We start from the raw sequence: 27,766 nt of genomic DNA, 5'->3' as shown, positions 1-27,766 counted from the left end.
ATCGGTCGAGTCGATTTGCGGCTCCCTCTGGCAGTCGTGTCGCGGCTGACGTCTCGGCCCGTAACAATATAACGGGGCAGTAACTTGCCATCTACCCCAACATCAGGTCCAGTTTACCGTTTCTTGAGCTGCAAGTCCTGGGAAAGTACCAACATGTTCTACGTCTGAATCGATGAAGAGGGTTAACCTTGGTTCTTTTATCCCAGGTGAAGCCTTCAACGACGAAGAGGGCAAAGTGTAGGTGAGGTTCTGGCGTCAATGATTAAATTAATTGACCGTCTCGAACTTCCCTTTAGCACCACCGCTTTGGTGTGCGATGTGAGGCTGCCATCGTTTCGGTTTGTACCGTACCGTGGTGTTGAGGTCGAAGTCGAGGTCCACGTAAACTCACCAATTTCGTTTGACGAGAGGCGTGAAAACGATCCCACCGCTGACACCATTCCAGTCGAATGTGTTTAACTTCATATGTGCACACAAGAAACGAGAATCACAACACCATCGGTGATGGAGCACAGTGAGTGTGTGTCGTGTTTAATACAGAAATCACCAGAGACCCCTGAACCCCCCCACCCTCTGACAGCCATTAAGAGATAATGGCGCACAGGTTAGCTCTCACGGACATCATCGGCACCACAGCATCAATCAAGGGAAGTAACATTACATTATCATGTTGCCTCCATTAAACCAAGTGAAGGCAGTCATGACGATCCTCCGATGTGCACCATGGAGTAGGGGTGACACCGGACCTGACCATTAACTCATGGGTGACGGACAAGCAATGCAAGTTAAAACGCTCACCCCACCACAGCTCAACAGCCCGTTTGAAAGGTTCAACACATGAAGCGTCCACAACATTTCTGTGGAAGACCATGACGGTCTCCAAACCTCGTCTGGATAATGAAGGTTTCCTCACACGTCGAAGCTGCTCCTCTCCACAGGAGTGACGACGCCCTCGCGCGCTCAAAGCGATTCGGCTGAGGTGATGTGAATCTTTGTGGTTTTTTTTTTTTTTCTTCCATAATTTCCATTTGACGTCAGTAAATTTGTCCTTCGTGACGCGACTAATCAAAAAAATTAAATAAAACCCCATCATTGTGGAGGTCGGCGTGGTCTGGTTGTTTAAATAGAGCTCGTGTTTAAAACTGTCCGAACAAGATAACTAATAGATGAGACCAACAACGTTTGGCTTATACAGCGCCTAAAGCGTAGCTCACGTTAGGGCAGCAACAAAAACACGAAGAACTAATAATAAATAATATATTTTAATATATATATATATATATATAAATCGTAATGGAAATAAAAACGTTTAAAAATATTTTGTTTGTCACCACAGATCCCGTAACATTGATCCGATTTTTTTTCAGATCTTTTGAAATTCGAACACAAACCCCGGACCGTATGACACGGTGGACTTTTAAACAAGACATTTAATGTCGGTGTTTGAAACTGTCATGAAAAAAAAAATAAAAATTTTTTAACACCGACTAATGTTTAACGCCTGCTACACCGCCCAACAAGCACACGCGGAATTAGACAACGTTACAAAGGAAAACAATGCGAACAAACGGCATGACAGATTCAACTGAAAAGGAAGAATAAGGATATTTAAAAGAAAGCAGGAAATGTGTGTTTATAATGCATGTTGTACGAAATAAATAAACGAAAAGCGCACCCCTGTTAAAAAAAAAAAAATCCCCCAAAAAATTTCCTCAAAAGTAACGACGATGAGGACAAGCAAGTAAAAGTAACGGGACGTGATGACATCAAGGAATGTGTAGTTTTTTTCCCCCCCACAAATAGAATTCAATCACAATCAAATATCCGCCTCCGGCCCAGCACGTCCTTCACGAACGTTTGAGCGTCCGGGTGTCGTTGGCCGCGGCCTGGTTCTCATCACGGCGGGGACCTTAGGGCTCACATCCGCGGCTGTCCACGTCCGGGACGGACCGTCTGCCCGACAAAAACGCGCTAACAAAAACCCGAAGGTCGAGGTGGGTGTTTGAAAGGGCGAGCCGTGGCCCTGGCACACGGTCCACCACACGAGATGTTTTTTAACGTTCTTATTGCCCTTCCCATTGACGCATACATTTAGTGTCTACCTGAATGTATTGATTACTGAGATCATCGGTTCCTGTTACACGGAGGATTCAAACATTTTTGTTTTCTGGTTAAAACTTGCCCTTTTCGCGGTCGTCACGACGACTGATAACGTGCCACTTGTGCGGGTTTTGAATGTGCAGCCTGGGTCTGGTCAACAACGATGCTGTGACAAACAAATCTGAAAACTTTCCTGAGCAACCCTTTACAACCTTTTGTGACGTTTTGGTCAATTGGATTGAACTTGACGTTGGGATGACGTCATAATTGTGTCTGGGTGGTGGGAGGGTGGGTTGTTCTCAGATGGCAGATTTCCCAGCGGACATCGGCTTGCACAACTGCTCCTTCTCGTCTGCCGAAGAGCAGGTGGGGTTCATGACCGTGTCGATGTACCAGGACGAGAACAAAGAGGTTATGGCACAACAGCTCCGTTCCAAGAAATCCAAGAAGAAGGACGCGGGCGGACCTCCGCGGTAAGACCCGTCGAGGCTCGCAACGCCGGGAACCACAACTTCAAGCTCGGCGAGTTACGCCGTAGTCCAAACAAACGCACTGGGTTGCAATTTTGTGTTGACGTAATGTTCGATATCCGTAATATGGAATAGGCAAAGCCGAGAAGCGAATATACAATTCTTCTTAAATATATCAAATTAAACCGTCTTTTTGCGATGAAAAAAAATATTACCTTTACATCACCTTCACAACAACAACTACACTGCCGAGAACAGGATCTCATCTGCAAAAATAATTACCTCAACACTACCTTCACAAGAACAACTACACCGCCTAGAACAGGATCTCATCCAAAAAAAATTAATATTACCTTCACAACAGCAACTACACCACCTAGAACAGGATCTCATCTGCAAAAATAAATATTACCTCAACATTACCTTCACAAGAACAACTACACCGCCTAGAACAGGATCTCATCCAAAAAAATTATTACCTTCACAACAGCAACTACACCGCCTAGAACAGGATCTCATCTGCAAAAATAAATATTACCTCAACATTACCTTCACAACGACAACTACACCGCCGAGAACAGGATCGCTTCTAAAAAAATTAATATTTACCTCAACATTACCTTCACAAGAACAACTACACCGCCTAGAACAGGATCTCATCCAAAAAAATTAATATTACCTTCACAACAGCGACTACACCGCCTAGAACAGGATCTCATCTGCAAAAATAAATATTACCTCAACATTACCTTCACAACGACAACTACACCGCCGAGAACAGGATCGCTTCTAAAAAAATTAATATTTACCTCAACATTACCTTCACAACAACAACTACACCGCCCAGAACAGGATCTCATCCAAAAAAATTAATATTACCTTCACAACAGCAACTACACCGCCTAGAACAGGATCTCATCTGCAAAAATAAATATTACCTCAACATTACCTTCACAACGACAACTACACCGCCGAGAACAGGATCGCTTCTAAAAAAATTAATATTTACCTCAACATTACCTTCACAAGAACAACTACACCGCCTAGAACAGGATCTCATCCAAAAATATTTATATTACCTTCACAACAGCAACTACACCACCTAGAACAGGATCTCATCTGCAAAAATAAATATTACCTTAACATTACCTTCACAACGACAACTACACCGCCGAGAACAGGATTGCATCTAAAAAAATTAATATTTACCTCAACATTACCTTCACAACGACAACTACACCGCCTAAAACAGGATCTCATCTGCAAAAATAAATATTACCTCAATATTACCTTCACAACGCCAACTACACCGCCTGGAACAGGATCGCATCTAAAAAAATTAATATTTACCTCAACATTACCTTCACAACGACAACTACACCGCCGATAACAGGATCGCATCTAAAAAAAATTAATATTTACCACAACATTACCATCACAACGACAACTATACCGCCTAAAACAGGATCTCATCTGAAAAAAAAAATCCTCAACTTACCTTCACAACAACAACTACACCGCCAAGAACAGGATCGCATCTAAAACATTAATATTTACCTCAACATTACCTTCACAACAACAACTACACCGCCTAGAACAGGATCTCATCTAAAAAAAATTAATATTTACCTCAACATTACCTTCACGACAACTACACCGCCTAGAACAGGATCTCATCTGAAAAAAAAAATCCTCAACATTACCTTCACAACAACAACTACACCGCCAAGAACAGGATCGCATCTAAAAAAATTAATATTTACCTCAACATTACCTTCACAACGACAACTACACCGCCTAAAACAGGATCTCATCTGCAAAAAAAAAATCCTCAACATTACCTTCACAACAACTACACCGCCAAGAACAGGATCGCATCTAAAAAAAATAATATTTACCTCAACATTACCTTCACAACGACAACTACACCACCTAAAACAGGATCTCATCTGAAAAAAAAAATCCTCAACATTACCTTCACAACAACAACTACACCGCCAAGAACAGGATCGCATCTAAAAAAATTAATATTTACCTCAACATTACCTTCACGACAACTACACCGCCTAGAACAGGATCTCATCTGAAAAAAAAAATCCTCAACATTACCTTCACAACAACAACTACACCGCCAAGAACAGGATCGCATCTAAAAAAATTAATATTTACCTCAACATTACCTTCACAACGACAACTACACCGCCTATAACAGGATCTCATCTGAAAAAAAAAATCCTCAACATTACCTTCACAACAACAACTACACCGCCAAGAACAGGATCGCATCTAAAAAAAATAATATTTACCTCAACATTACCTTCACAACGACAACTACACCGCCTAAAACAGGATCTCATCTGCAAAAAAAAATCCTCAACATTACCTTCACAACAACAACTACACCGCCAAGAACAGGATCGCATCTAAAAAAATTAATATTTACCTCAACATTACCTTCACGACAACTACACCGCCTAGAACAGGATCTCATCTGAAAAAAAACAATCCTCAACATTACCTTCACAACAACAACTACACCGCCAAGAACAGGATCGCATCTAAAAAAATTAATATTTACCTTAACATTACCTTCACGACAACTACACCGCCTAGAACAGGATCTCATCTGAAAAAAAAAATCCTCAACTTACCTTCACAACAACAACTACACCGCCAAGAACAGGATCGCATCTAAAAAATTAATATTTACCTCAACATTACCTTCACAACAACAACTACACCGCCAAGAACAGGATCGCATCTAAAAAAAATTAATATTTACCTCAACATTACCTTCACAACGACAACTACACCGCCTAGAACAGGATCTCATCTGAAAAAAAAAAAATCCTCAACATTACCTTCACAACAACAACTACACCGCCAAGAACAGGATCGCATCTAAAAAAAAATAATATTTACCTCAACATTACCTTCACAACGACAACTACACCGCCTAAAACAGGATCTCATCTGAAAAAAAAAAATCCTCAACATTACCTTCACAACAACAACTACACCGCCAAGAACAGGATCGCATCTAAAAAAATTAATATTTACCTCAACATTACCTTCACGACAACTACACCGCCTAGAACAGGATCTCATCTGAAAAAAAAAATCCTTAACATTACCTTCACAACAACAACTACACCGCCAAGAACAGGATCGCATCTAAAAAAATTAATATTTACCTCAACATTACCTTCACGACAACTACACCGCCTAGAACAGGATCTCATCTGAAAAAAAAAATCCTTAACATTACCTTCACAACAACTACACCGCCAAGAACAGGATTGCATCTAAAAAAATTAATATTTACCTCGACATTACCTTCACAACGACAACTACACCACCTAGAACAGGATCTCATCTGAAAAAAATTACCTCAACATTATACCTCAACAACATTACCTTCACAACAACAACTACACCGCCTAGAACAGGATCTCATCTAAAAAAAATAAATACGAGAAGCGAATGTAGAATTCTTCTTACATTCGCTTCTGACTTTACCTATAACTTGTTGACAACTGTATACGCAATTTCCGGTTACTTCGGCCTGGATTCGGGATCAGCGATCAAATAATGTAAATCATGATGAAAAATAATTTTTTGATGATGTGGGAGATATCTTTATTAAAATCAGTGGAGGAAATATACACCATGTCTGATATTATTTGGGTCTTTCATGTCTCCGACGATGCCTTTATCTCCCGACATGCATCATTCCCCATGACAAAAACCAGAAACAAAAAAAAAAAAACGGAAGCAAAAGGGTCATAACCAACGACACGGATTCCAAATTGCCATGGTATTGTGTTGTTTTTGTTGTTTCCTATTCTCTCTCATGTGCACGCGTTAAGTAATATTCGCAAGATAGAAATAAAACCCAATCGTGTTTATACACTGCACAGCGTTTAGCAACAACCGGAAGCAAAAGGTCATAGCTAACGACACGGATTCCAAATAGCCAGGGGTATTGTGTGTTGTTGTTGTTTCCTATTCTCTCATGTGCACGCGTTAAGTATGAAGCTCACTGCATTCGCTATTAACGAGCATCGTGCGGAATGCCACCTCAAATTCCAAGTGAGGAACTTTGGGTGGCTTTGTGTCTGCCGGCGACGATGGCTCCTCGAGTGATGTTAAAAGTTTTATCGGATCAACGTTTGGTACAATATGGAGTGTCTTATCCCCATGGTGGATGCAGGAAGAGAGGACGACCTCTTGGGACTACAAAAGCGGCAGGATTCCGGACAAGCCCAGGTCGTCCCCGAGGCACAACGAAAGCTGCGGGTTATAAAACTGGCACCGGGCGTCCACCTGGCTCGAGGCAAGCTTTTACCTTTCATGGCCAATCGTCTCAGTTATTTGGCAATGCTTTTGGGTTTTCAATCTAAGTACATATCATCCATTTACATATTTTCAAGGTATTCACTCCACCCAGTTGTTTATAAGGAGCTTACATTGGTGCTCCAGCAGAAACCTAGTTTGTCTCCTTGGTGGTTGTGCGTTTGTTGTTCTTTGGCCCCATCATCCAGGAGCATCCACCTGGAGGCCCCAAATTTTGGGTGGATGTACTTCAGAATCTGGGCAAGGTTTCAAGCTTCCAGACGTTGGCCTTCATGTCTGTTTTGAGGCCGCAAAAGGTTGCTATAAAGTGGATATTGGGATGTTGGGTCAGGCAGTGCTGCCGGCCAGAAGGTAACCGCCGGGAAGGCTCCCTCTCTCTCTCTCCCACTCCCCCAGCTGCAGGACGACCACCTCCTCCTGCTCACTTGGGGTTATTGGCATAGAACTCACCACACTTGCCAAGTGTGGGTAAGCGAGAGGGTTAGGGCAGGAATTTCGTTTGTTCAGGGTGCTGGCGATGACCCCTATTCTTCGTGAAGGACACCGTGGGAATCTAGGATATTTTACATCCACTAATCAATGCCAGCAGAACGGTTCTCTGGCTTAACATCCAACCTGAGGAATGGCAGACACATCGATGTCTTGCCTTGCCTGTGAAACACCAGAATGACAGTTGAGCTGGGCTGAGATTCGGACCCAGGTGAGACAGCTCGGAGTGTGCGCATACCTCAAGGACCGAGGTTATCCTGGCAGCCCTTTATTACTTCCAACACCAAAGGTAGATGGAGGTTATGTTTTCACACTGTGCTTGTCTGTCTGTGAGCAGGATATCTCAATAAGTCGTGGACAGGTTGGGTGTGTGCCAAGGACGAATCTGGATCCGAATTTTTTTTATAAGTCATTCTTCACCAGTGAGAGATGGGGGCAAAATGAGATAAAACACGATATCGCAAAGTTTGGGAGGGATTGGGATGAAACTTGGTTACATGACGATAACAACCAGATTAGATTTAGTTTCAGGTCCGGATGCACATGCGGCCTATCAGTGGGATATAAAACGTAAACTGTTCAGTCGCCGTGGTGGAGGTACGCGCTCTACCGCGTGCCCTTCTGCTTACATTGGTGCTGCAGGAGAAACCATGTTGGTCTCCTCGGTGGAGAGCAACCGGAATATAATCGTTTAATCAAAGTAAGCATGAGTTTTGAAGCCACCAAAGGCCCCCATAAAGTGTATATTGGGATGTGGGGTCAGGCAATGCTGCTGAGGGCCTGCAGGCAACGGTCACCATGATGAGGTCAATAACTCCATCACTTTTCAATGTCCACTTCCAGAAACTGCCAGAAAAACACCCAGCGTATCCCCCTCCAGGCAGTGCCTGGCAGCTCCTTATCATCTTAATATAATGGAGGGAAAGTGTGTTGTGTTGTATGTATGTTGTCGGGCTGGGTGACTCTCTCTATCATCGGCTCGAAGATATTGATAAAATATCAACGGGATATTACATTTTTCAAACTGTCCATGCATCGGCACATTCGATAATGGAAAGAGTTGGGTGGGGTAAGTTAAAATGAAGATTTCGACATGTTTTTCATCGATTATGGACTCGTTCTATAACGACACGATGGTCTCCGTAAAAGGAGAAGATGTATGCGGAACACCTTTCTCACTCGCTTTTCATGCAAATCGCGAGAAAACTTCGTCCCATCTCAGTTGCCACTTCTCCTGCATCATCGTGCTCTTCGGTTGAGGATCCTGAGCTTGAGGGGGATCATTTTGACTGGTAAAATAAGCCCGTGCAGGAACGCTTTTATCAAGATGATGAAACGTCCGTACAAAAAGTGCTGCCCCAGGGCAGCTCGCAAGGCCAGAAACACCACAATAAAACACAACACTCATCCCCACCCCTCCCCCACCCCCAAACTACCGCTACTACGATCGGGGTCGATGCACATTTTATCCCTTTATGCACCCATCGAAAACAAAGATTAAAAAAAAAAAAAACTTTGAAGAACGACATGAGGACGGGATGCATTCAGTGCTGGACATCAGGATGACGTGCACGTCTGTAGAGGCCTAGCCTATCACGAGACGTAATGCCATCCCAGCGAAAAGAGCGTGACACAGGCAGGACAGACAGACGGAGGGAGAAATCCAGCCACTTCAGTATACGGTAGAGATGAAGTCCGATGTCAGGCCACAACGGTTGGTTTCCTCACCATTCTGTAAAAGTGTAATAGATGTTCAAAAATATCTATTAAAATGATTATGATGATGTGTTTGTGTGACAATGATGTGCAAGTGCAAGTTTATTTGATTCTTTGATCAAATTTTGAAGAATAAAATTTTGCTCATTTTCTTCCTTTGGAGAGGAGGGGGGGCTGGTGGAGGAGGGTGGAGGAGGTAGAGGGTGGAGGGGGTAGAGGGTGGAGGGGGTAAGGGGGTGCAATTGGAATGATCCAGTCTATACAACCACGATGTATTATAGATGCACATGAGCAGTATGTATGTTTTCTCTTCATATACGTAACCCGGGTGAATCTTATTTTCGGGAGCGATCAAGGGAGCGGTCTGTCGCCTATACACCATCCAAATATAGGGATGTGTCAAAAGAACGAGATCGCCCGTCGAGTGGGACATAAACACCATCTTGAGGATGTCAATACAGCCTTTCTGGTATTGCTGGTAATGCATAATACAGACGGAAGTCCATTTAGGGATTATGGGATCATGTTTTATGAACCACATTCTGGGTGAAATGAATCCTGGAACCGAAAGCCATGCTGTCTTTTGCCCACTGCTTCGTGTAGCATTTAAATCCCGCAACCCTTCCCATGATCTTTAATACTCTCATCAACCCTACCTCACCCAAACCTACACTTGCAGGTTTCCAACCCATCTCTTTCTCTCTCTCTCCCGCCTCTCTCTCTCTTTCTCTCATTCCTTTGCTTGATTCCACTTGCTGCCCCACTGTCAGTTGATTAATACCTCCCCCAACACCCCTGCAAAACCCCTTGGGGCCTGATTTTTATTTTTAAATGCTATGAACAAACATTGGTACACACACGGTGATGAAGGTTGTGGTGAAGTTTCATTAAAACTGTACGTGTAGTTTCAGAGAAGTTGCAAGTGTTTTGTGGACGGACGGACGGAGGCGCTACCTCATTAGCTCCTCGGAGCTTCGTTACAGGTGAGCTAACAAAGATCTCGCATGAGAAAAGAGCGGAGTTGAGGTACGTGAGCATATGTGATCCATATGTCACAGTACTAAAACTGGAAACTTTCTCGGTAAAGGTGAGAATAGAAGCAGCGGTGGCTGTGAATTCCATGTGGAGTTAAAACAGAACGGTGGTTCAAGTCTCATTGATGGACAAGATTGCTAGTGGAAGAAATAGGAATTCTGTCACTGGATATGTGGGGTCTTATCCTTCCAATCAAAGTTTTCTGGGCTCTGCATACTGCAGACCAAGGTGCAAAGACACTAGTCGTCTCTAATCCAGACAATGGTGTGCCAGTTCACCTCTAATTCCAGGTGACTCGAGAGGCTGGAAGGATAGCAGAGTGGTGTGCACACTCGCTGTCATTCCTCGGTTCGAATCTTCGGCCCAGCTATAAACAAACGGTCATCATGATGTTTTGTAGGCAGGTGCAATTAAATGTATGTGCGGCGTTCCTCAGATGGACGTCCCATCTGCCGGTATTATTTGGTAGACGTTAAAGATCACACAGTGTCCTTCATGAAGAGTCGGCAAGCTACCACCCCTGAACAAACTACAAATTCCTGCTCTGCACGACAGGGGGGCACTGCATCAGCGACACAGCAAGCACCCCCCAGCAAATGATGCTACGCACAGCCATGTGTTGCATACAAAAGATGAAGATGGTGACTCAAACAGCATATCATTGTGTGTGTGTATTACCTCACCAGAAGGTGCCTTCCATAGACACAGCTGGAGATCAGCTTTTAGATTGGTGATGTGATAACCAAATGTTTCAGCATCTCAACTCGAGGATCATCCACGCAGATTTCTGAACAAGAGAATCTTTCTTGTAAGAGGTTCCTATCATGTATGGAAAACAATGTGAATCCCTCATCACTCTTCATTATGACAAAGAACATTGTAGTGAAGATGTTTTTACCAACAGATAACGGCTTCCAACTTCATAATCACACGAAGGAGTTACGAGCTTCTCTGAATACGCAGCATGTCAGACTCGACAGAGTGTGCGCATCATGGATACGTGAAGGACATCAATAAGAGGACTTGGGACCTTATTGTGGACCTTAGGAGGAGGTGAGATCCCATACATGGAGCCCGACAGCTCCATGGAGAAACTGGATGGAGCCCTTGAACCTCCGCGTCGATCCTGGAAGCAGATGGGATCTCGTCGGCAGGGCCTCCCCAGAGCTCGAGAACCTTTTCGCGGATGTGGTCACTTGCTCCTGGGTTTGCGCTGAGGTTCTCGAACCCCAAGCAGCTGCTTCCTGGAGAGGTGTTGGGGAGGGAGATGTGCTGATGATGCTCAACAGTCTTACCCGCAACACAATGAATACTCCTCTGGTGAACACACAATACAGCACAACCAGTCATGCACCCAAGTCTCCAAATGTTTGGACGATGAAAATGAACGCCACTCAACAGTTCATTTGTGGTTTGCTAATCCTCTCGCCATACAGTCGTGGCCAACAATATTGGCACCCTTGCACTATTTTCATATAATGCACCATTTCTTCCAGAAAAATTGTTGAAATTAAAAAATATTTTGGTTTGCAGTGGAACAAAACAAAACAAAAAATTACTAAATCTATGCTTATTCCACACACAAATCCTAAAATGGTTCGGACAATAATATTGGCCCCTTTCAGAAGTTGTTTGAAATTATTAGATTTCAAGCAGGTGATTCTCCTTTACTTTGGAATTGAACTCACCTGTGATGAGTTGTAGATGCCTGCAATATTAAAATCACTCATTCAACCAGTTTGAATTGAGACAAGGAGTCATTCTGCTGTTTTATGTCATTGTGTGTACCACAATGAGCATGAAGAAAAGAAAGAAAACCAGCGACTTGTCTGAGGAGGTCAGACACAAGATTGTTGCCTTGCATGGACATTCTCAAACCTACAAGCCCATCCCCAGAGACCTTGATGTTCCTGTATCCACCTTACACAATGTTATCAGGAAGTTTCAGGTCCATGGCACTGGAGCCAACCTCCCTGGACGTGGCCCCAAGAGAAAACTTGATCGAAGATTGCAGCGAAGGATTGTTCAAATGTTGAGAAAGCACCTCGATCAACTGCCAAACAGATTCAAGCTGACCTTCAGACACAAGGTACGACAGTTAACTCGCACCATCCGTCGCCAACTCAATGAAAGGGGGTTCTATGGTAGGAGACCCAGGAGGATCCCACTGCTGAGAGAGAGATGTAAGAAATCCCGACTGTAGTTTGCCAAAACACACCTGAACAAGCCAACATCCTTCGAGGAGAATGTCCTGTGCACAGATGAGACCAAATTAGAGCTTTTTGGTGAAGCACATCATCTCAATGTTTACAGAAAACAAAATAAATCCTTCAAAGAAAAGAACACCTTCCCTACAGTCAAACATGGAGGAGGTTCAGTGATGTTTTGGGGTTGCTGTGCTGCCTCTGGCACTGGGTGCCTTGAATGTGTGCATGGAATCATGAAATCAGGAGATTACCAAGGTATTTTGGAGCACAATGTTCAACCCAGTGTCAGAAAGATGGGTCTCCGTCGAAGGTCATGGGTATTGCAGCAGGACAGTGACCCCAAACACACTTCAAAAAGCACCTACGAATGGTTCAAAACAAAACACTGGAATGTTCTGAAGTGGCCAGCAATGAGTCCAGATCTAAATCCCATTGAACACCTAAAGGGAGATCTGAAAACAGCAGTTGGGAGAAGGCATTCTTCAAATCTAGGAGAACTTGAGCAGTTTGCATAAGAAGAGTGGACCATCCTGCCAGTGGAGGTGTAGGAAGCTCATTCACGGTGAAAGGAAACACTTGACTGCAGGTATTTTATCCAAAGGCTGTGATTCCAAATATCAAGTTGAGGGTGTCAATAATTGTCAACGCCATTTATTTTTATTTTCTGATTTAAAAGGATATATTAAGTTCTGAATCAAAAGAAAAGGTTCTGTAATATGAACAGTGAAATAGAGAATTGTGGAGACAAAATACTTTTATCAATTTCAACTTATTTTTGGAGAAAATTGCGAGTTATTTGGAAAAAGTGCATGGGTGACAATAGTTTTGGCCACGACTGTCGATGTCATGGTGGGTGAAAATGACACGATTTACACACAGACCCTTCACATACCGTGGTTCCTCTAATAAACACCCCAGGGGGTTAGGAGGGGGTCAAGCAAAAACATATAAAATAAATAAATCACAGCCTAAATTTACACCTTCAAATACATGTATCTATTACTAAAAAGCACAGAGTCCATCTGCCCATCACTTTATTCCAAAGGGTTCCTGCTGTCGAAGAATAACAAGTGCGACATGACAACACTGTGGTCACAACCTGTAATGCAAAAAAACAAACCCAGGCAGTGTAAAGTTGGCAGAAGCCGACTAGCCTGATGGCTTCGGCCGAACAGAAAACCAAGATGATGGCCATATTATTTTGTCTGGGTGCCATGGTGGGTGGACACAAGCAACAAATGTGGGTGGAGTCCATCAGCTGTCTAACCAATGGGATGTACATTTCAAAAATTGACCCCCCCCCCCCACCAACAACCATGATGCAGAGCTCGTGTAGACCTGTGACTAAAAAATGGCATCGTTAGAAAGCCAATAATTAATTTAAATGAAAAAAAATACATGTCCGTTTGAACATAAAAATGCCCTTTTTAAAAACTTGACCTGGAGCTTCATTCAATCTCATGGTTCAGACGGTAAGACAACAGGAACTCTTTATAAAAGAGCCGAACGGACACAGGAGGGGAACAAAATTAAATATCAGAGCAATACCTCTCAAAATGCCTGGTGTTGGCTTAATGCAGGGGTTCTTAACCGGGGCTATCCATACCCCTTGGGGGCATGGGAACTAAATTTGTAGCTTATGATTGCCTTTCATGTTCTATTCCGAGCTATCCATATCTAAAATAAATTCAAGCTATTGACATCTTTGGAATTCATACTGTCAACTAATAGGCAGCGACGCGCTGTTCTGGCACATGCTCCTATACCTGACCTGACTAATAGGGCTGGTGATGATGAGGATTTCACCAGTCAAGCGAAGGGGGTATGGGACCATGTTGGGCAATCCATTGGTCTGGAATCATCAAAAGGTTAATAACCCCTGGCTTAATGGTTAGGGTGGTGGGCTTGGGATCCTTGGATCCTGAGTTCAAATCCCAGTCGGCTGTTGAAATAATACCAGGTGGGGTTGACTCTGCCTGTCATCCTTCTGAGGTCGGCAAAATGAGTGCCAGCTTGCTGGTATCCTGTGTCGGAGTGGCGACCCGTCCAGGATTGTACACAATAGACAAGGAGACTGGTTAGGCAGCACCAACACTCTGCACACAGTATGGTCCCAATGGATGGATGGACCTCTCAAAGCAAAAGAAAACGAGATCGGCACTCTGAAGAACACATACCTCCACCAAGCTGAAAGGTTTACGTTTTACATCCCACTGATAGGCTGGATCTTCATCGGGACCTGAACAAAAATCTAATCGGCTTGTTCTTCTCACGACCCCACTAATCCACCAAGTTTTGTCCACATGCACGATATTTTGAGACGATATGCTACACACAATTTTTTGGCCCCGTCTCTCAATGGTGAAGAATCACAAAGAAAATTTTCTTTTAATTCTAGTATCCAGATCCAGATGTTCACCAAACTGATCAATTATTTATCACACACTCAACCTTTCCAAGTTTCATACAAATCCATCCATAACTTTGAGATATCGTGCTCACAGAGAGGGATGAGAATGTCCGTGCACCTTTGGTGGAGGAGGTAACTATTACAGTGCAAGGAAAGAACACGCAAGCAACCACCACCACAGCCACGATTACAGAAAGAACATGGTGTCATCCTTTGTGCATTTCATCTCATTTTACATCCTCATTGAGACACAGGCATTTATTGATGAAAATACAGTCGTGCCAGAAGCAGAAAGACAACCTCTTGGTTGATAGGTTCAGAGACTTAATTGGGACTACAGTCCATACGTGTATCTACACCCTTTTAAGATGGTAGAAGTGTTATTCTTTCAGAAACTTTGTATTGGAGGAAAGAAAAAAAAATCTCTTCAACCATTGTTTTTTTTCTCTTTTGGTGTAGTTCAAAGGTAGTTGTCAACCTTCAAGCTGTGCACTCTTATCGTTAACCATTGTGTTGGAAATAAGGGATCGGCAAAGCGGACCAACAGGGTTTCATCTTCATCAACCGCAACAACTTAAAACAAGTGTCGTTTGAAACTTATTTTTCTATTTAAAACAGGTTCGTGGATATTGCCTCATTGACCCACTCGAAAACCTTTTTGTTGTCCACAGGAAAACGATGTACAAGGTGGGATCGAGTGATCACGAGATGGTACAACAGGAGAACAGTGGCATAAAGCTGAAAATTGTAAAGGAACGACTGACCAAGAAGATAAAAGTGGAAGATACAGAATGACTCATCTTGTACTAGTCCAAGGGATGCTCCTTTGAATGTCCCAGAGACAATCCAATTAATTTAGCCCCAAATTGTGGACCAAAGTTAAGCTGGTGTTATTTTTGTTTTGTTTTTTAAGTTGAAACGTTCCTCGCTTCCATCGAACTTGTTTGGCTTTCATCGTTGTTATTTGTTTGCTCGGATGTGACATCCAAGAACGATATTCTGAAGGATCGTAGTTTGCCTTTCAGAAGGACAGCGCTTTTAGAAGTACAGCATCACAGTGGCCTAGGTTATCGACACTATCGATTTGTAGTGCTAACGTACCTGATCCGTCTCCATTTAACAACGGCCAATTAAATTTGCTTTCAGAAAAATAAATAATAAATAAAGGTTTTCTCTGTGGTCTGTCTGACGTGTGGTCAAGCATAGACTTCTCTCATGAACTTGTTTTTAATTGCATGTTGTTATCCTGCACCCATGCCAACAGCATGTGATCACTTTTGGTGTTGACCCATTTTTTTTTTTTTTTACATGCATATTAAAGATTTTCAAAGTCGATAATGGTCGTTTAACATTTAACTACATTATATGTGAAGTAAATGAAAATACCACAGTTTTGGTGCACGTCAATGCCCCACTCCCTTCCCCAACTAAATGGGTGTGTGAGAACTCAGCAGTCCTACATAGATACAAGGACTCTCACACTCTTTCCCCAAATGACCCCGACCTTCAAATTCTAAACTCTCAGAACATGCAACACGATGATTATACACATGCACGTACATTCATTCATTCCCAGCTTAAGTTTTATTTCCATTTTAAACCCATCCAGGAAAAAAAAACAAAAAAAAACAATGGAGTGCGATATCAGCATACATGGCTTGTCATCTCCAAAAAGAGGGGAACGTGATGCACAAGTGAATGGACATGGGACACGATAATAGCTCCAATAAATTTGTTTACACACACACACACATTATGAAGTGCTGCCAACTGACTACAATTTAATAAAACGAAGTCTATATAAGTGATACACTGTCAGCACAAATTGATGGAATGTAACTGTGCTTGTTGGGAATGAGGTCTTCATTACAGCAAAGTTGGAGTTCTGGGATCCAACAAGTTCAATAACTGGAATTGAGAAAGAAAGCTGATATGGCATCTCTTTCTCCATCCTCTTTCCCTCCCACACCCCCCCTGACCCCACCCTCATTCACTCACTTGGTTGGTCACCATCCATGACCATTTATCTGGGACATCCACCTTATCTGCAAGAGGATGCAATGTCCTGCCAGCAAGGCACATGGTGACAGTTTATAGTCTGTTCAGGAATCGAACCCAGATTACAGACGGCTCAAAGGCGAATACGCAACTCGGAGCAGACTTTGCACCCCCGTGTCAGGTGACAGCTGTGGAGGAGCACTTGTGTGTTTGTAAATTAAATGATGGTTTTGAAAAGTCTGTTTACGAATCTTTTATTTTTCTTTACAAGAGCGAGTCTCATTGAAGAGTGACGTCACGGAGGGCTAAACTGAGTGGGGAACAGTTGGACACTCCATTCAAGGGCATGAGTGAGTGAAGTGAGGAAACAGCAACCTGTAATTAAGAGGTTACGTTAGGTATGGGAACATGTGACGTCACAGGTAAAAGGGTTGGGTTCTAAAGGATTAATGGTTCAAAGATTGTGGATTAGGAATGGGAGGGGGTGAAATGAGGTGCACCCCCTGTTTGAAGCCTTGCAGTGAAGCGTGTGATAGCACACCTCTGAATGGCAGCTCCAAATTCTCAACTGCATCAAAGTGTCATTTTTGAGACCGATCTCCGATCATAACGAAATAAATGTTTATAAATGTACAGGTGTGTCTGTGGTTTGTCATGAACTCGATCTCCTTTTGTATGTGGCACATGGCTGTGGGTGATGTCATTTTCTGAGAGTGTGGGTGTGATGGATTCATTTACCGAAGCGTTCTTGGCAAAACAAAAGGATGAGACATGACATCGTCCACTCTGAATCAGCTCGTTTTTTGGCATTTTAAAACTTACTCGATTCAGAACATGAAACTGTGTATTCAAGATTAAATGGAAGTAAGAAAGCCCGTGTTCCCGCGATCGAAGGAATCGGGAAAGCCCGTGTTCCCGTAATCGAAGGAATCGGGAAAGCCCGTGTTCCCGCAATCGAAGGAATCGGGAAAGCCCGTGTTCCCGCAATCGAAGGAATCGGGAAAGCCCGTGTTCCCGCAATCGAAGGAATCGGGAAAGCCCGTGTTCCCGTGATCAAAGGAATCGGGAAAGCCCGTGTTCCCGTGATTGAAGGAATCAAGAAAGCCCGTGTTCCCGTGATTGAAGGAATCAAGAAAGCCCGTGTTCCCATGATCAAAGGAATCAAGAAAGCCTGTATTCCCGTGATCGAAGGAATCAAGAAAGCCGGTGTTCCCCTGATCGAAGGAATCAAGAAAGCCCGTGTTCCCATGATCAAAGGAATCAAGAAAGCCCGTGTTCCCGTGATCGAAGGAATCAAGAAAGCCAGTGTTCCCCTGATCGAAGGAATGAAGAAAGCCAGTGTTCCCCTGATCGAAGGAATGAAGAAAGCCGGTGTTCCCGTGATCGAAGGAATCAAGAAAGCCCGTGTTCCCGTGATCGAAGGAATCAAGAAAGCCCGTGTTCCCATGATCAAAGGAATCAAGAAAGCCTGTGTTCCCGTGATCGAAGGAATCAAGAAAGCCGGTGTTCCCCTGATCGAAGGAATCAAAGCCGGTGTTCCCGTGATCGAAGGAATCAAGAAAGCCGGTGTTCCCGTGATCGAAGGAATCAAAGCCGATGTTCCCGTGATCGAAGGAATCAAGAAAGCCGGTGTTCCCGTGATCGAAGGAATCAAGAAAGCCCGTGTTCCCATGATCGAAGGAATGAAGAAAGCCAGTGTTCCCCTGATCGAAGGAATCAAGAAAGCCCGTGTTCCCGTGATCGAAGGAATCAAGAAAGCCCGTGTTCCCGTGATCGAAGGAATCAAGAAAGCCCGTGTTCCCGTGATCGAAGGAATCAAGAAAGCCCGTGTTCCCCTGATCGAAGGAATCAAGAAAGCCCGTGTTTCCGTAATTGAAGGAATCAAGAAAGTCTGCATTACCGTAATTGAAGGAATCAAGAAAGCCGGTGTTACCATAATTGAAGGAATTAAGAAAAGCCGGTATTACCGTAATTGAAGAAACTAAGAAAGCCGGTGTTACCGTAATTGAAGGAATTAAGAAAGCCGGTGTTACCGTAATTGAAGAAACTAAGAAAGCCGGTGTTACCGTAATTGAAGGAATTAAGAAAGCTGGTGATGACGTGCATTTGACTTGCTGTCGGTTTTCTTTTTCAAATAGCCCAGCCTAGGAAATGCTGTAAATGGAATAATTGGCTTCATGGAGCCTTGACCTTTCATTTATCATTTCACAAATAAATGGGGGGAGGGGGAGCTGGAATTTATCAACGAAGTGAGAAAGGCTGTTGCCCCCCCCCCCCCCCCCCCCCCCGTCAACCTATATACCTTAACTTTGCATTAGTGTCCACCGATACCCTAACTTTGTCCAGCATGACCTTTAGGTCACCATTACAAATTAGCTCAGTTGACACCGTGAAGAACCCAAGTTTAATTTAATTGAAGCACTTTGTTACATCGTTCACCGAAAGGTCCTGACAGAGTTCATTCCCAAATGGGGTAAAGCAAGTATCTTCACTCTATGAACGATGACAACATGGGTGTCATCATGGTGTGTCTTGAGGGCTGCGATCAGAGATCGCTCGTGGTTCCTGATATAGCCAACTCTTAATATTAGCCAATTGGTAGCATAGTCAGGTTCACTCTGTCAGTAAATTAATTTTCCTTCAAAATCTTGGTAGATTAGCAAACCTATACATTTTCGGAAACGTCACAACATGGAGAATCCGAAAATCAATGATTACATTTACGGACATACCGCCGTGGCGGCCATTTTGGATTTTCAAAATGGCAGCGATGCAGGAATGTCCGCAAATGTAAACATGTATTTTTAATAGGGTTGGGCACACCGACTTTTTCTCTGTCCCGTTGAAAGGAGTGTTTTTTATGGCCATTTTTCATGCTGATCATGAATCCGTTGAAATTTTTGACCTAGGATGATGTCTTTGGTTGGTAAAATGCAAAAAATCAAAATGGCCACCAAATTTACCCACTTTTCAGGTAAAATTTGATAATTATGGCTTACTAGGGCATGTAATAATATTTTGGCATTTCAAAACTTACTCGATTCAGGACATGAAACTGTGTATTAAAGATTAAATGGAAGTAAGAAAGCCTGTGTTCCCGCGATCGAGGGAATCAAGAAAGCCCATGTTTCCGCAATCGAAGGAATCAGGAAAGACGGCGTTCCCACGATCGAAGGATAATATTACATGCCCTAGTAAGCCATAATTATCAAATTTTACCTGAAAAGTGGGTAAATTTGGTGGCCATTTTGATTTTTTGCATTTTACTAACCTAAGAGGGTTGGGCACACAGACTTTGCCTCTGTTGTCCCGTTAAAAGGAGTGTTTTTTATGGCCATTTTTCACGCTGATCACGAATCCATTGAAATGTTTGACCAAGGATGATGTCTTAGTAAGACATCATCCTCAGTCAAAAATTTCAACGGTGTTACCGTAATTGAAGGAATTAAGAAAACCTTAGTAATTGAAGGAATTAAGAAAGTCTTAGTAAGACATCATCCGAGGTCAAAAATTTCAACGGATTCGTGATCAGCGTGAAAAATGGCCATAAAAATTCCTTTCAACGGGACAACAGAGAAAAAGTCGATGTGTGCCCAACTCAAATATTACATGCCCTAGTAAGCTATAATTATCAAATTTTACCTGAAAAGTGGGTAAATTTGACGGCCATTTTGAATTTTTGCATTTTACCAACCCAAGACATCATCCGATGTCAAAAAGTTCAACGGATTCGTGATCAGCGTGAAATTTGGCCATAAAAAAACACTCCTTTCAAAAAAAGTATGGTTGTATGCCCAACCCTATTTTTAGATTCCCCATGTCATAACATTTTCGAAAATGTATAGGTTTGCTAATCTACCAAGATTTTGAATGAAAAAACAGTGAACCTGACTCGCACTTGAAATTCTACTTCATATTGAAAACAAACTTTATTACTCAGGAAATCTTTAGATTTCGTAAGTATATTGATGACTTCCGTCATCTGTTTGTGTTTGTTTGTTACTTACGAAATCTAAAGATTTCGTAAGTATATTGATCACTTCCGTTTGTTTGTTTGTGCATTTGTTTGTTTGTGCATTTGTTTGTTTGTTTGTGCATTTGTTTGTTTGTTTGTTGGCACGATAACTCGATAACGGAAGAAGCTACCAATGTCAAATTACACCACGTGATTCGGGAGGGTGATGGCTAGCGCTGATTAGATTTTGGTCAAAGGTCAAGGTCACAGTGAGGTCAAACATAATTCTGTAAATTAATGTGGAGAAATGGAGTATTTTTGCTTCGCTCGACGTTACGAGTTTGTTTTAACTTCGATTTTAATTTTGTCTTCGGTTTTTGCGATCGCTTAGGACACTTAAAACTCGGTTGTCGAAATTCTAGTAAAAAACGGATGTTTTGGAGACGTTTTAATATTGTATAAATTTCTTAAGTATATTGATGACTTCCGTTTCTGTTTGTTTGTTACTTAGGAAATATAAAGATTTTGTAAGTACATTGATGACTTCCGTTACTGTTTGTTTGTTAGTTTGTTACTTACGAAATCTAAAGATTTCGTAAGTATATTGATGCCTTCCGTTTCTGTTTGTTTGTTGGCTCGATAACTCAAGAATGGAAGAAGCTACCAATGTCAAATTACACCACGTGATTCAGGAGGGTGATGGCTAGTGCTGATTACATTTTGGTCAAAATTGGTCAAAGGTCTAGGTCACAGTGAGGTCAAACATCCAAAACATTCGATTTTTGATGGTTTGGTGCAGAATCATCTTAGAAACTTCTGGTTTGCGTCGCTACGTTCTCTCGAGACAACTTTTATTAGACAAGTGTCAGTGGTCAAGTTGACGATTTCGTAAGTACCAGTCTATGACTGCTTGTTTGTTTGTTTGTTTGTTTGTTTGTTTGTTGGCACGATAACTCGAGAACGGAAGAAGCTACCCATGTCAAATTACACCACCTGATTCAGGAGGGTGGTGGCGAGTGCTGATTAGATTTTGGTCAAAATCGGTCAAAGATCAAGGTCACAGTGAGGTCAAACATAATTCCGTAAATTCACGTGGAGAAATGGAGTATTTTTGCTTCGCTCGACGTTACGAGTTCGTTTTAACTTCGATTTTTGCGATCGCTTCGGACGCTTAAAACTCGGTTGTCGAAATTCTGGTAAAAATCAGATGTTTTGGAGACGTTTTAAGATTGTATAAAAAATATTTCACTCGACGCGTCACGGGTCGTCCCATGATGCAGTGCGCTCGAGCAGACGCGTCGTTGAGTTACGTTAAGGTATAATATAATTGCGTGGAGAAATGTAGATTTTTGCTTCGCTCGACGTTACTATTTTTGATGGTTTGATACAGAATCATCGTAGAAACTTCTGGTTTGCGTCGCTACCTTCTCTAGAAACAGCTTTTATTAGACAAGGTCAGAGGTCAAGTTGACGATTTCATAAGTACCAGTCTATGACTGCTTGTTTGTTTGTTTGTAGGCACGATAACTCGAGAACGGAAGAAGCTACCAATGTCAAATTACACCACGTGATTCAGGAGGGTGATGGGTAGTGCCGATTAGATTTTGGTCAAAATCGGTCAAAGGTCAAGGTCACAGTGAGGTCAAACATTCGATTTTTGATGGTTTGGTACAGAATCATCGTAGAAACTTCTGGTTTGCGTCACTACCTTCTCTAGAGACAGCTTTTATTAGACAAGGTCAGAGGTTAAGTTGACGATTTCATAAGTACCAGTCTATGACTGCTTGTTTATTTATTTTATTTCCAAAAAGCAGGACACCACAGACAGTCTAAAAACACAAAATGCTTCCCTCCACAAACCATAATAACCCAATCATGTCTTCTTTTTTTTTTAAATTATTTTTAAGATACAATGTTGAGGCTCGTATAAGAACAATCACACATAACGTATAACAAAGGGAGCAGGAGACAAGAGTGGTGGGAGAGGGAAGCACAAAACAGTGGGGAACAGAGACATGAGGAGATCTGTGCATGGTAGAGGGATGAGGCAGGGAACATGGGTTATACAAGATGGACATTACAGGGACTTTTAGGAAGGAAAGCAGGGAATTTGAAGGAGGTGGGTTTGGGGTGGATTAACGGGAGTAGAAAGGATCGTGGTTTTGGATGCGGAAAGATGAGAGATGGTGGTGAACAGCTGTTTTGAAGATCTGGAGGGAAGAGTGGGATTGAAGAGAGTGTGGGAGTTTGTTCCAGAGGCAGGGAAAAAAAGAGGAATGAAAGAGTGAAGGTCAACAGTGATTCTTGATTTTGGTAGTTTTACCAGAAGGGGAGAAGAGTACTCAATCACACTGCAAATGAAAGCATTGTATGTGGTCAGGAGCTCAGGTGTGCCAAAGAAAGACTTTGCACAATTGAGGATTCCCAGTCGGCGACTGGCTTTGGAGGCCAGATTGGAAACGTGGCTTTCCCAGGAAAGATCATGGCTGATAGTAAGACCCAAAAGCTTGAATGACAAGACTTCAAAAGGATTGTTGAGAAAGTAGATTGGGGGTGGGGGGTGTTCCAGATGGTCCATTCAGAGAGACATAGTGAGTGTAAGATTTGTCAGGGTTGGAAGACATGTTCCACGTGTTGGACCAGCTTGCGATTTCATCCAGATCTGCAGAGTGTAGAAGCTGCTGCTTGCCGATCTGAGGGATGACAGATGGTATGGCAGAGGGTGGAGTCATCAGCAAAGAGATAAAGAGGATTTTCCAGAGAGTCGGGGAGATCATTCATGAAAACCAGAAAAATAGCAGGACCCAGAACGCTGCCTTGAAGAACTCCAGCCTGGACAGGAAGAGGGGATGAGAGAACTCCATTTCGGGCCACACGTTCACTGCGACAAGAGAGGAAGTCTGTGAGCCATGAGTGGAGATGGCCTTGGATACTGTAGGAAGAGAGCTTGGTGAGCAGGGCAGGGTGCCAGACCTTATCGAAAGCACGTGATATGTCTGGGGAGATGGCTCTGATATCATGCCTGGCATTGAAGACCTCCATCCATTGTTGGGAAAACAGGAGCAGCTTGTCATGGGTAGAGTGACCTGGTCTGAATCCAAATTGTTGATCGGAAATCAGGGCATTTGACAAGAGGAAGGATTTAATGTCTGAAGCGATGATGGATTCCATAACCTTGCTCATGATTGGGAGAAGGCTGATTGGTCTGCAGTTGTAGGGATCTGTTTTTGCACCTTTTTATGCAGGGCAGTGATGTCTGCTGATTTCCAAGCAGATGGCAGATGACCTTGAGCAAATGAGAGGGTGAATAGAACAGAGAGAGTGTGAGCAAGAGCAGCGGAGCAGGTTTTTAGGACACGTGGGCTGATGCCGGCTGGACCAATTGCAGAATCTGAGTCAAGTCAATTGCAGAATCAATCTGAATCTGAGACAGCATGCTCTCCACCTTGTCAGGAGAAAAGGACACAGAGTCCAGGAATGACTGGGTAAGGTGGATACAGAAAGCGATGGGTTTCGGAAACAATATTTAGAAGCAAACACGGAGTTTCGGCATTCAGTCTTTTCACGTGCAGTGTCAGCTGTGTGGCCTTTTGAGGTAAGGGAGGGGATGGAGGGGGAGCATACACCAGAAACAGACTTAACTGAACACCACTAGGATTTGGAGGTGGGAGACAGGTTTTAAGAGTTCAGACTTGAGATTCCAAAGATGTTGTTTTCTGGATCTCCTGAGGGTAGACACACTCTTGTTCCGAGTTTTGTGGAAGGAACTAAGATTACCTTCAGTTGGGTTAGCCTTCCATTAGGGGAAGGCAAGTTGTGTCAAGACAACTGCCTTGCCACAAGTTTCCATGTACCATGGGCAGGAGGAAGGGTAGGACAACTGATCATGAGAGGGGAAAAATCTGTGCATGAGAGAGAGAGCAAGTTTCTTCGAAAGAATTCCCAGGACGAGTTGATGTCAGAAAAAGTAGAGATGGGAGACCAGTCTCGAAGTTTGATGGCTGCTTGAAGACCCTGCCAGTCGGCCTGAATGAAATTCCAGACTCGAGAACACTGAGGTGGTTCTCTAATAACAGCCAGAGAGATGTTTACTTAAACAAGCATATGGTCAGATGAACCGATTGGAGCAAAGGAAGAACAGCAGATATTTTTAGGGGAATTTGTCAAAATCTCTCGGACTCTCTGGAAAATCCTCTATTTCTCTTTGCCGATGACTCCACCCTCTGCCGTACCATCTGTCATCCCTCAGACCGGCAAGCAGCAGCTTCTTCGCTCACTGCAGATCTGGATAAAATCACAAACTGGTCCAACACGTGGAACATGTCTTTCAATCCAGACAAATCTCACACTCTCACTATATCTCTTCGAAAGGACCGTTTACAAAACCCCCCCATCGACTTTCTCAACAATCCTCTGGAAGAAGTCTTTTCTTTCAAGCTTCTGGGTCTCACTATCTGCCATGACCTTTCCTGGGAAAGTCACATTTCCAACCTTGCCTCAAAAGCCAGTCGCCGACTGGGAATCCTCCGTCGTGCAAAGTCCTTCCTCGGCCCTCTTGAGCTCCTGACCACTTACAAAGCTTTTGTCCGTAGCCTGATGGAGTACTGCTCTCCCCTCTGGGCTGGTGCTCCTGCCTCCCACCTTTCTCGACTTCACGCTGTCGAAACCAGGGCTTTTAAGATCATTGGCATCTCCCGCAATGAAGCTGAGTCTTTGAGCCTCTCACTCAATCACCGCAGGTTGGTCGGTGGTCTTTCTGTCTTCTACCGACTCCTCTCCAGCCTTGCCCCCCCTGCTCTCTCTGTGATTTGTCCCAACCACATTTCCACAGGTCGCTCAAGGTCCGCCAACAACCCCCTTCTGGTAAAACTACCAAAATCACGAATCACTGCTCATCTTCACTCTTTCATTCCTCTTTTTTCCCGCCTTTGGAATAAACTTCCTCACTCTATTCTTTGCCATTCTTCCCTCCAGGCTTTCAAAACAGCTGTTCACCACCACCTCTTATCTTCCCCCATCCAAATCCTCGATCTTTTCTACCCCCGATAATCCACCCAAGCCCACTTCCTTCAATTCTCCTGCTTTCCTTCCTGAAAGTCCCTTTAATGTCCATCTTCCCCTCGCCATGTTCCCCGTCCCATCCCCATCCTTCCCCATCCTTCCACAGTTCACCTGTGTCTGTTCCCCAATGTTTTGTCCCTTCCACTCCCGCCCCTCTTGTCTCATGCCTCCTTGCTGTGAGTTGTGTGTTAGCTCTCATACGAGCCTCGACCAAGGTATACAAAAAAAAAAATAAAAAAAATAAAATAAAATCAGATCCAGAAGAGATGGAGTCCCATTGGTTGAGATCCAGGTCGGGAAGTTGATCGATTGAGTCAGTCCCAATGAGTCACAGAAGTCTTTTGCTGAAGTGCCATGGCAGGTGAGAGAGGTACCCACACCCAGCCAACTGGCATGATGACTATTGAAGAAGAGAGAATTGGGATGAGAGGATAGAAGTTGGTCCATGTTTTCGGTGAGCAATGTGTAAATGGAGTCATCGCTGTTTGGTGGACAGCACGACGCACATATAAACATGAGGTGGGAGTGGAGGGGAGGGGAAGCCATAGCCAAAAGTATTCCTGGGAGTGTGGGGGAGTGAGGACAGTGCATGGAGAGTGAGGAATAGAGTCTTTGATGAAGACAGCAACTCCTCCACCAGGACGTGGTTCAGGTCTGTCATACCAGAAGTGGGAGTAACCAGGGCGCGATACGAGGGAGTCAGAGATGTCTTGAAGGAGGAAAGTTTCTGTTAAGCAGATTATGTCTGGTTTGTCAATGGCAACCTTTGTGGAAAGACCTGTCAGTTTGAGCGAAGGCCCCAGATATTTTAGGTCCACATTGTTGAGGAAGATGGAGGAGGAGGGGGAGGTAGGGAGAGTTGGTTACAGAGTGTGGGGGATTGCAGAAGAGCTTGGGGAGAGGGTTGAATGAGGAGGAGAAAAGACTTGGTGGTGATGAGATGAGGCACAGTGGGGAGTAATAAGAGAGGGGCCACAGGGAATTCGAATATTGGGTGAGGCGGAGGGATGAGATGGAAGGAGGCAGGTTTGTGCATGTGATGAGGGGGACTTTGAGAAGGGGGAGTGAGAAGGATGAGAGAGGAGAGTTTTTGAGAAAGGTGAGATGGAAAGAGTGTGAAGGTTGCTTTGAGAGGGGAGGGAGATGATGAGAGTTGGCATGGCCAAGGGGCAGAAGGGTGATGGGAGAAGTGGGGAGAGGGGAAGGATGAGACTTGGTAGTGGTATGGTGAAGAATGGAGCAACAGAGGGAGGTGCAAGATTCCAGGGGTTGGGAAGAGAGGGGGGGTGTGCTGAGAGGAAAGAAAGAGCAGATTTGAAATGTTGAGAAGTGCACTGATTGAGAGATATCTGTGAGGTTAGAATGGAGCCCACAGATGTTAGAACATCACAAGGTTTGGGACAACAGAGGAGGAGCTGATACTGAAGCAGAAGCCAGTGAAGAGGTGTCAAGAGCGGAGGTGGGATGAGGACCAAGATGGGAGGGGTAAGGAGAAGGGATAACAGGTAAGGGGTTAGGAGGTAGGTTTAAGGAGGTGTGGTGAATTGGCACTGAAGTTGGGAGGAAAAAAAAAAAAAAAGGACGATTGATGGAACACAAACACGCATTGCAAACTGGGATTTAAAATGTATTCAGTCAGAGATGTGATTAAAGACACAATGTGAGGGGATGAGGGGACCATCATCTCAAGGAGATGGGGATGGGCCTGGCATCTGCCTGGGGGATGGCCAGACGGAGGCCCCTGGAGTACCGGCGGAAAGTGGACGCAGCGACGCGCTGTTCTGGCACATGTTCCCATACCTGACCTGACCTGACCTGACCTGTGAGGGATGCAATAAAGGAGAAAAGAAACGTAACAGTCGGAGTTTGACATGGGATGAAGGAAAGATCCAATTGAAAATGGTCAGAAGAAGAAGTAGAAGAAGAAGTAGAAGAAGAAGAAAGAATTATGATGCAATACAGAGGACCA

The 27,766-nt window shown here is 43.6% G+C and overlaps 2 protein-coding genes across 4 annotated transcripts in view; one reads left to right on the top strand and one right to left on the bottom strand.

Annotated features, from left to right (window-relative positions):
• LOC147033774 (uncharacterized) overlaps positions 1–1,216 on the bottom strand; it is a 39,098-nt gene extending 37,882 nt beyond the window's left edge. The window contains exon 1 of one of the 3 annotated variants that reach the window (XR_015055360.1): positions 799–1,216. Coding sequence is in view for 1 of the 3 variants with exons in the window: in XM_085870679.1 (XP_085726805.1) it covers positions 799–1,093 (295 nt within the window). In the remaining 2 variants the exon portion in view is untranslated. The remainder of the gene's footprint in view (positions 1–798) is intronic. The other 2 variants (XR_015055362.1, XM_085870679.1) reach the window with 2 other exon arrangements.
• Positions 1,217–1,703: 487 nt separating this feature from the next.
• LOC147033773 (uncharacterized) lies at positions 1,704–19,063 on the top strand. Its single transcript, XM_085870622.1, has 4 exons — positions 1,704–1,994; positions 2,404–2,573; positions 6,784–6,906; positions 15,455–19,063. Exon 4 carries the CDS (start codon positions 17,930–17,932, stop codon positions 18,755–18,757), a length of 828 nt encoding a protein of 275 aa, XP_085726748.1. The 5' UTR covers positions 1,704–1,994; positions 2,404–2,573; positions 6,784–6,906; positions 15,455–17,929; the 3' UTR covers positions 18,758–19,063.
• The last annotated feature ends 8,703 nt before the right edge of the window (positions 19,064–27,766 follow it).

This window comes from Eptatretus burgeri, chromosome 1 (assembly GCF_056783735.1).
Source record: "Eptatretus burgeri isolate ZD-2024b chromosome 1, Ebu_testis_v1, whole genome shotgun sequence".
In the NCBI taxonomy this organism is placed as follows: domain Eukaryota; kingdom Metazoa; phylum Chordata; class Myxini; order Myxiniformes; family Myxinidae; genus Eptatretus; species Eptatretus burgeri.
This window is presented reverse-complemented; position numbering and strand designations above follow the sequence as displayed.

Coding starts and splice junctions, on each gene's coding strand:
- LOC147033773 (XM_085870622.1), top strand. CDS start 17,930: ATGATCAAAGGAATCAAGAAAGCCTGTATTCCCGTGATCGAAGGAATC.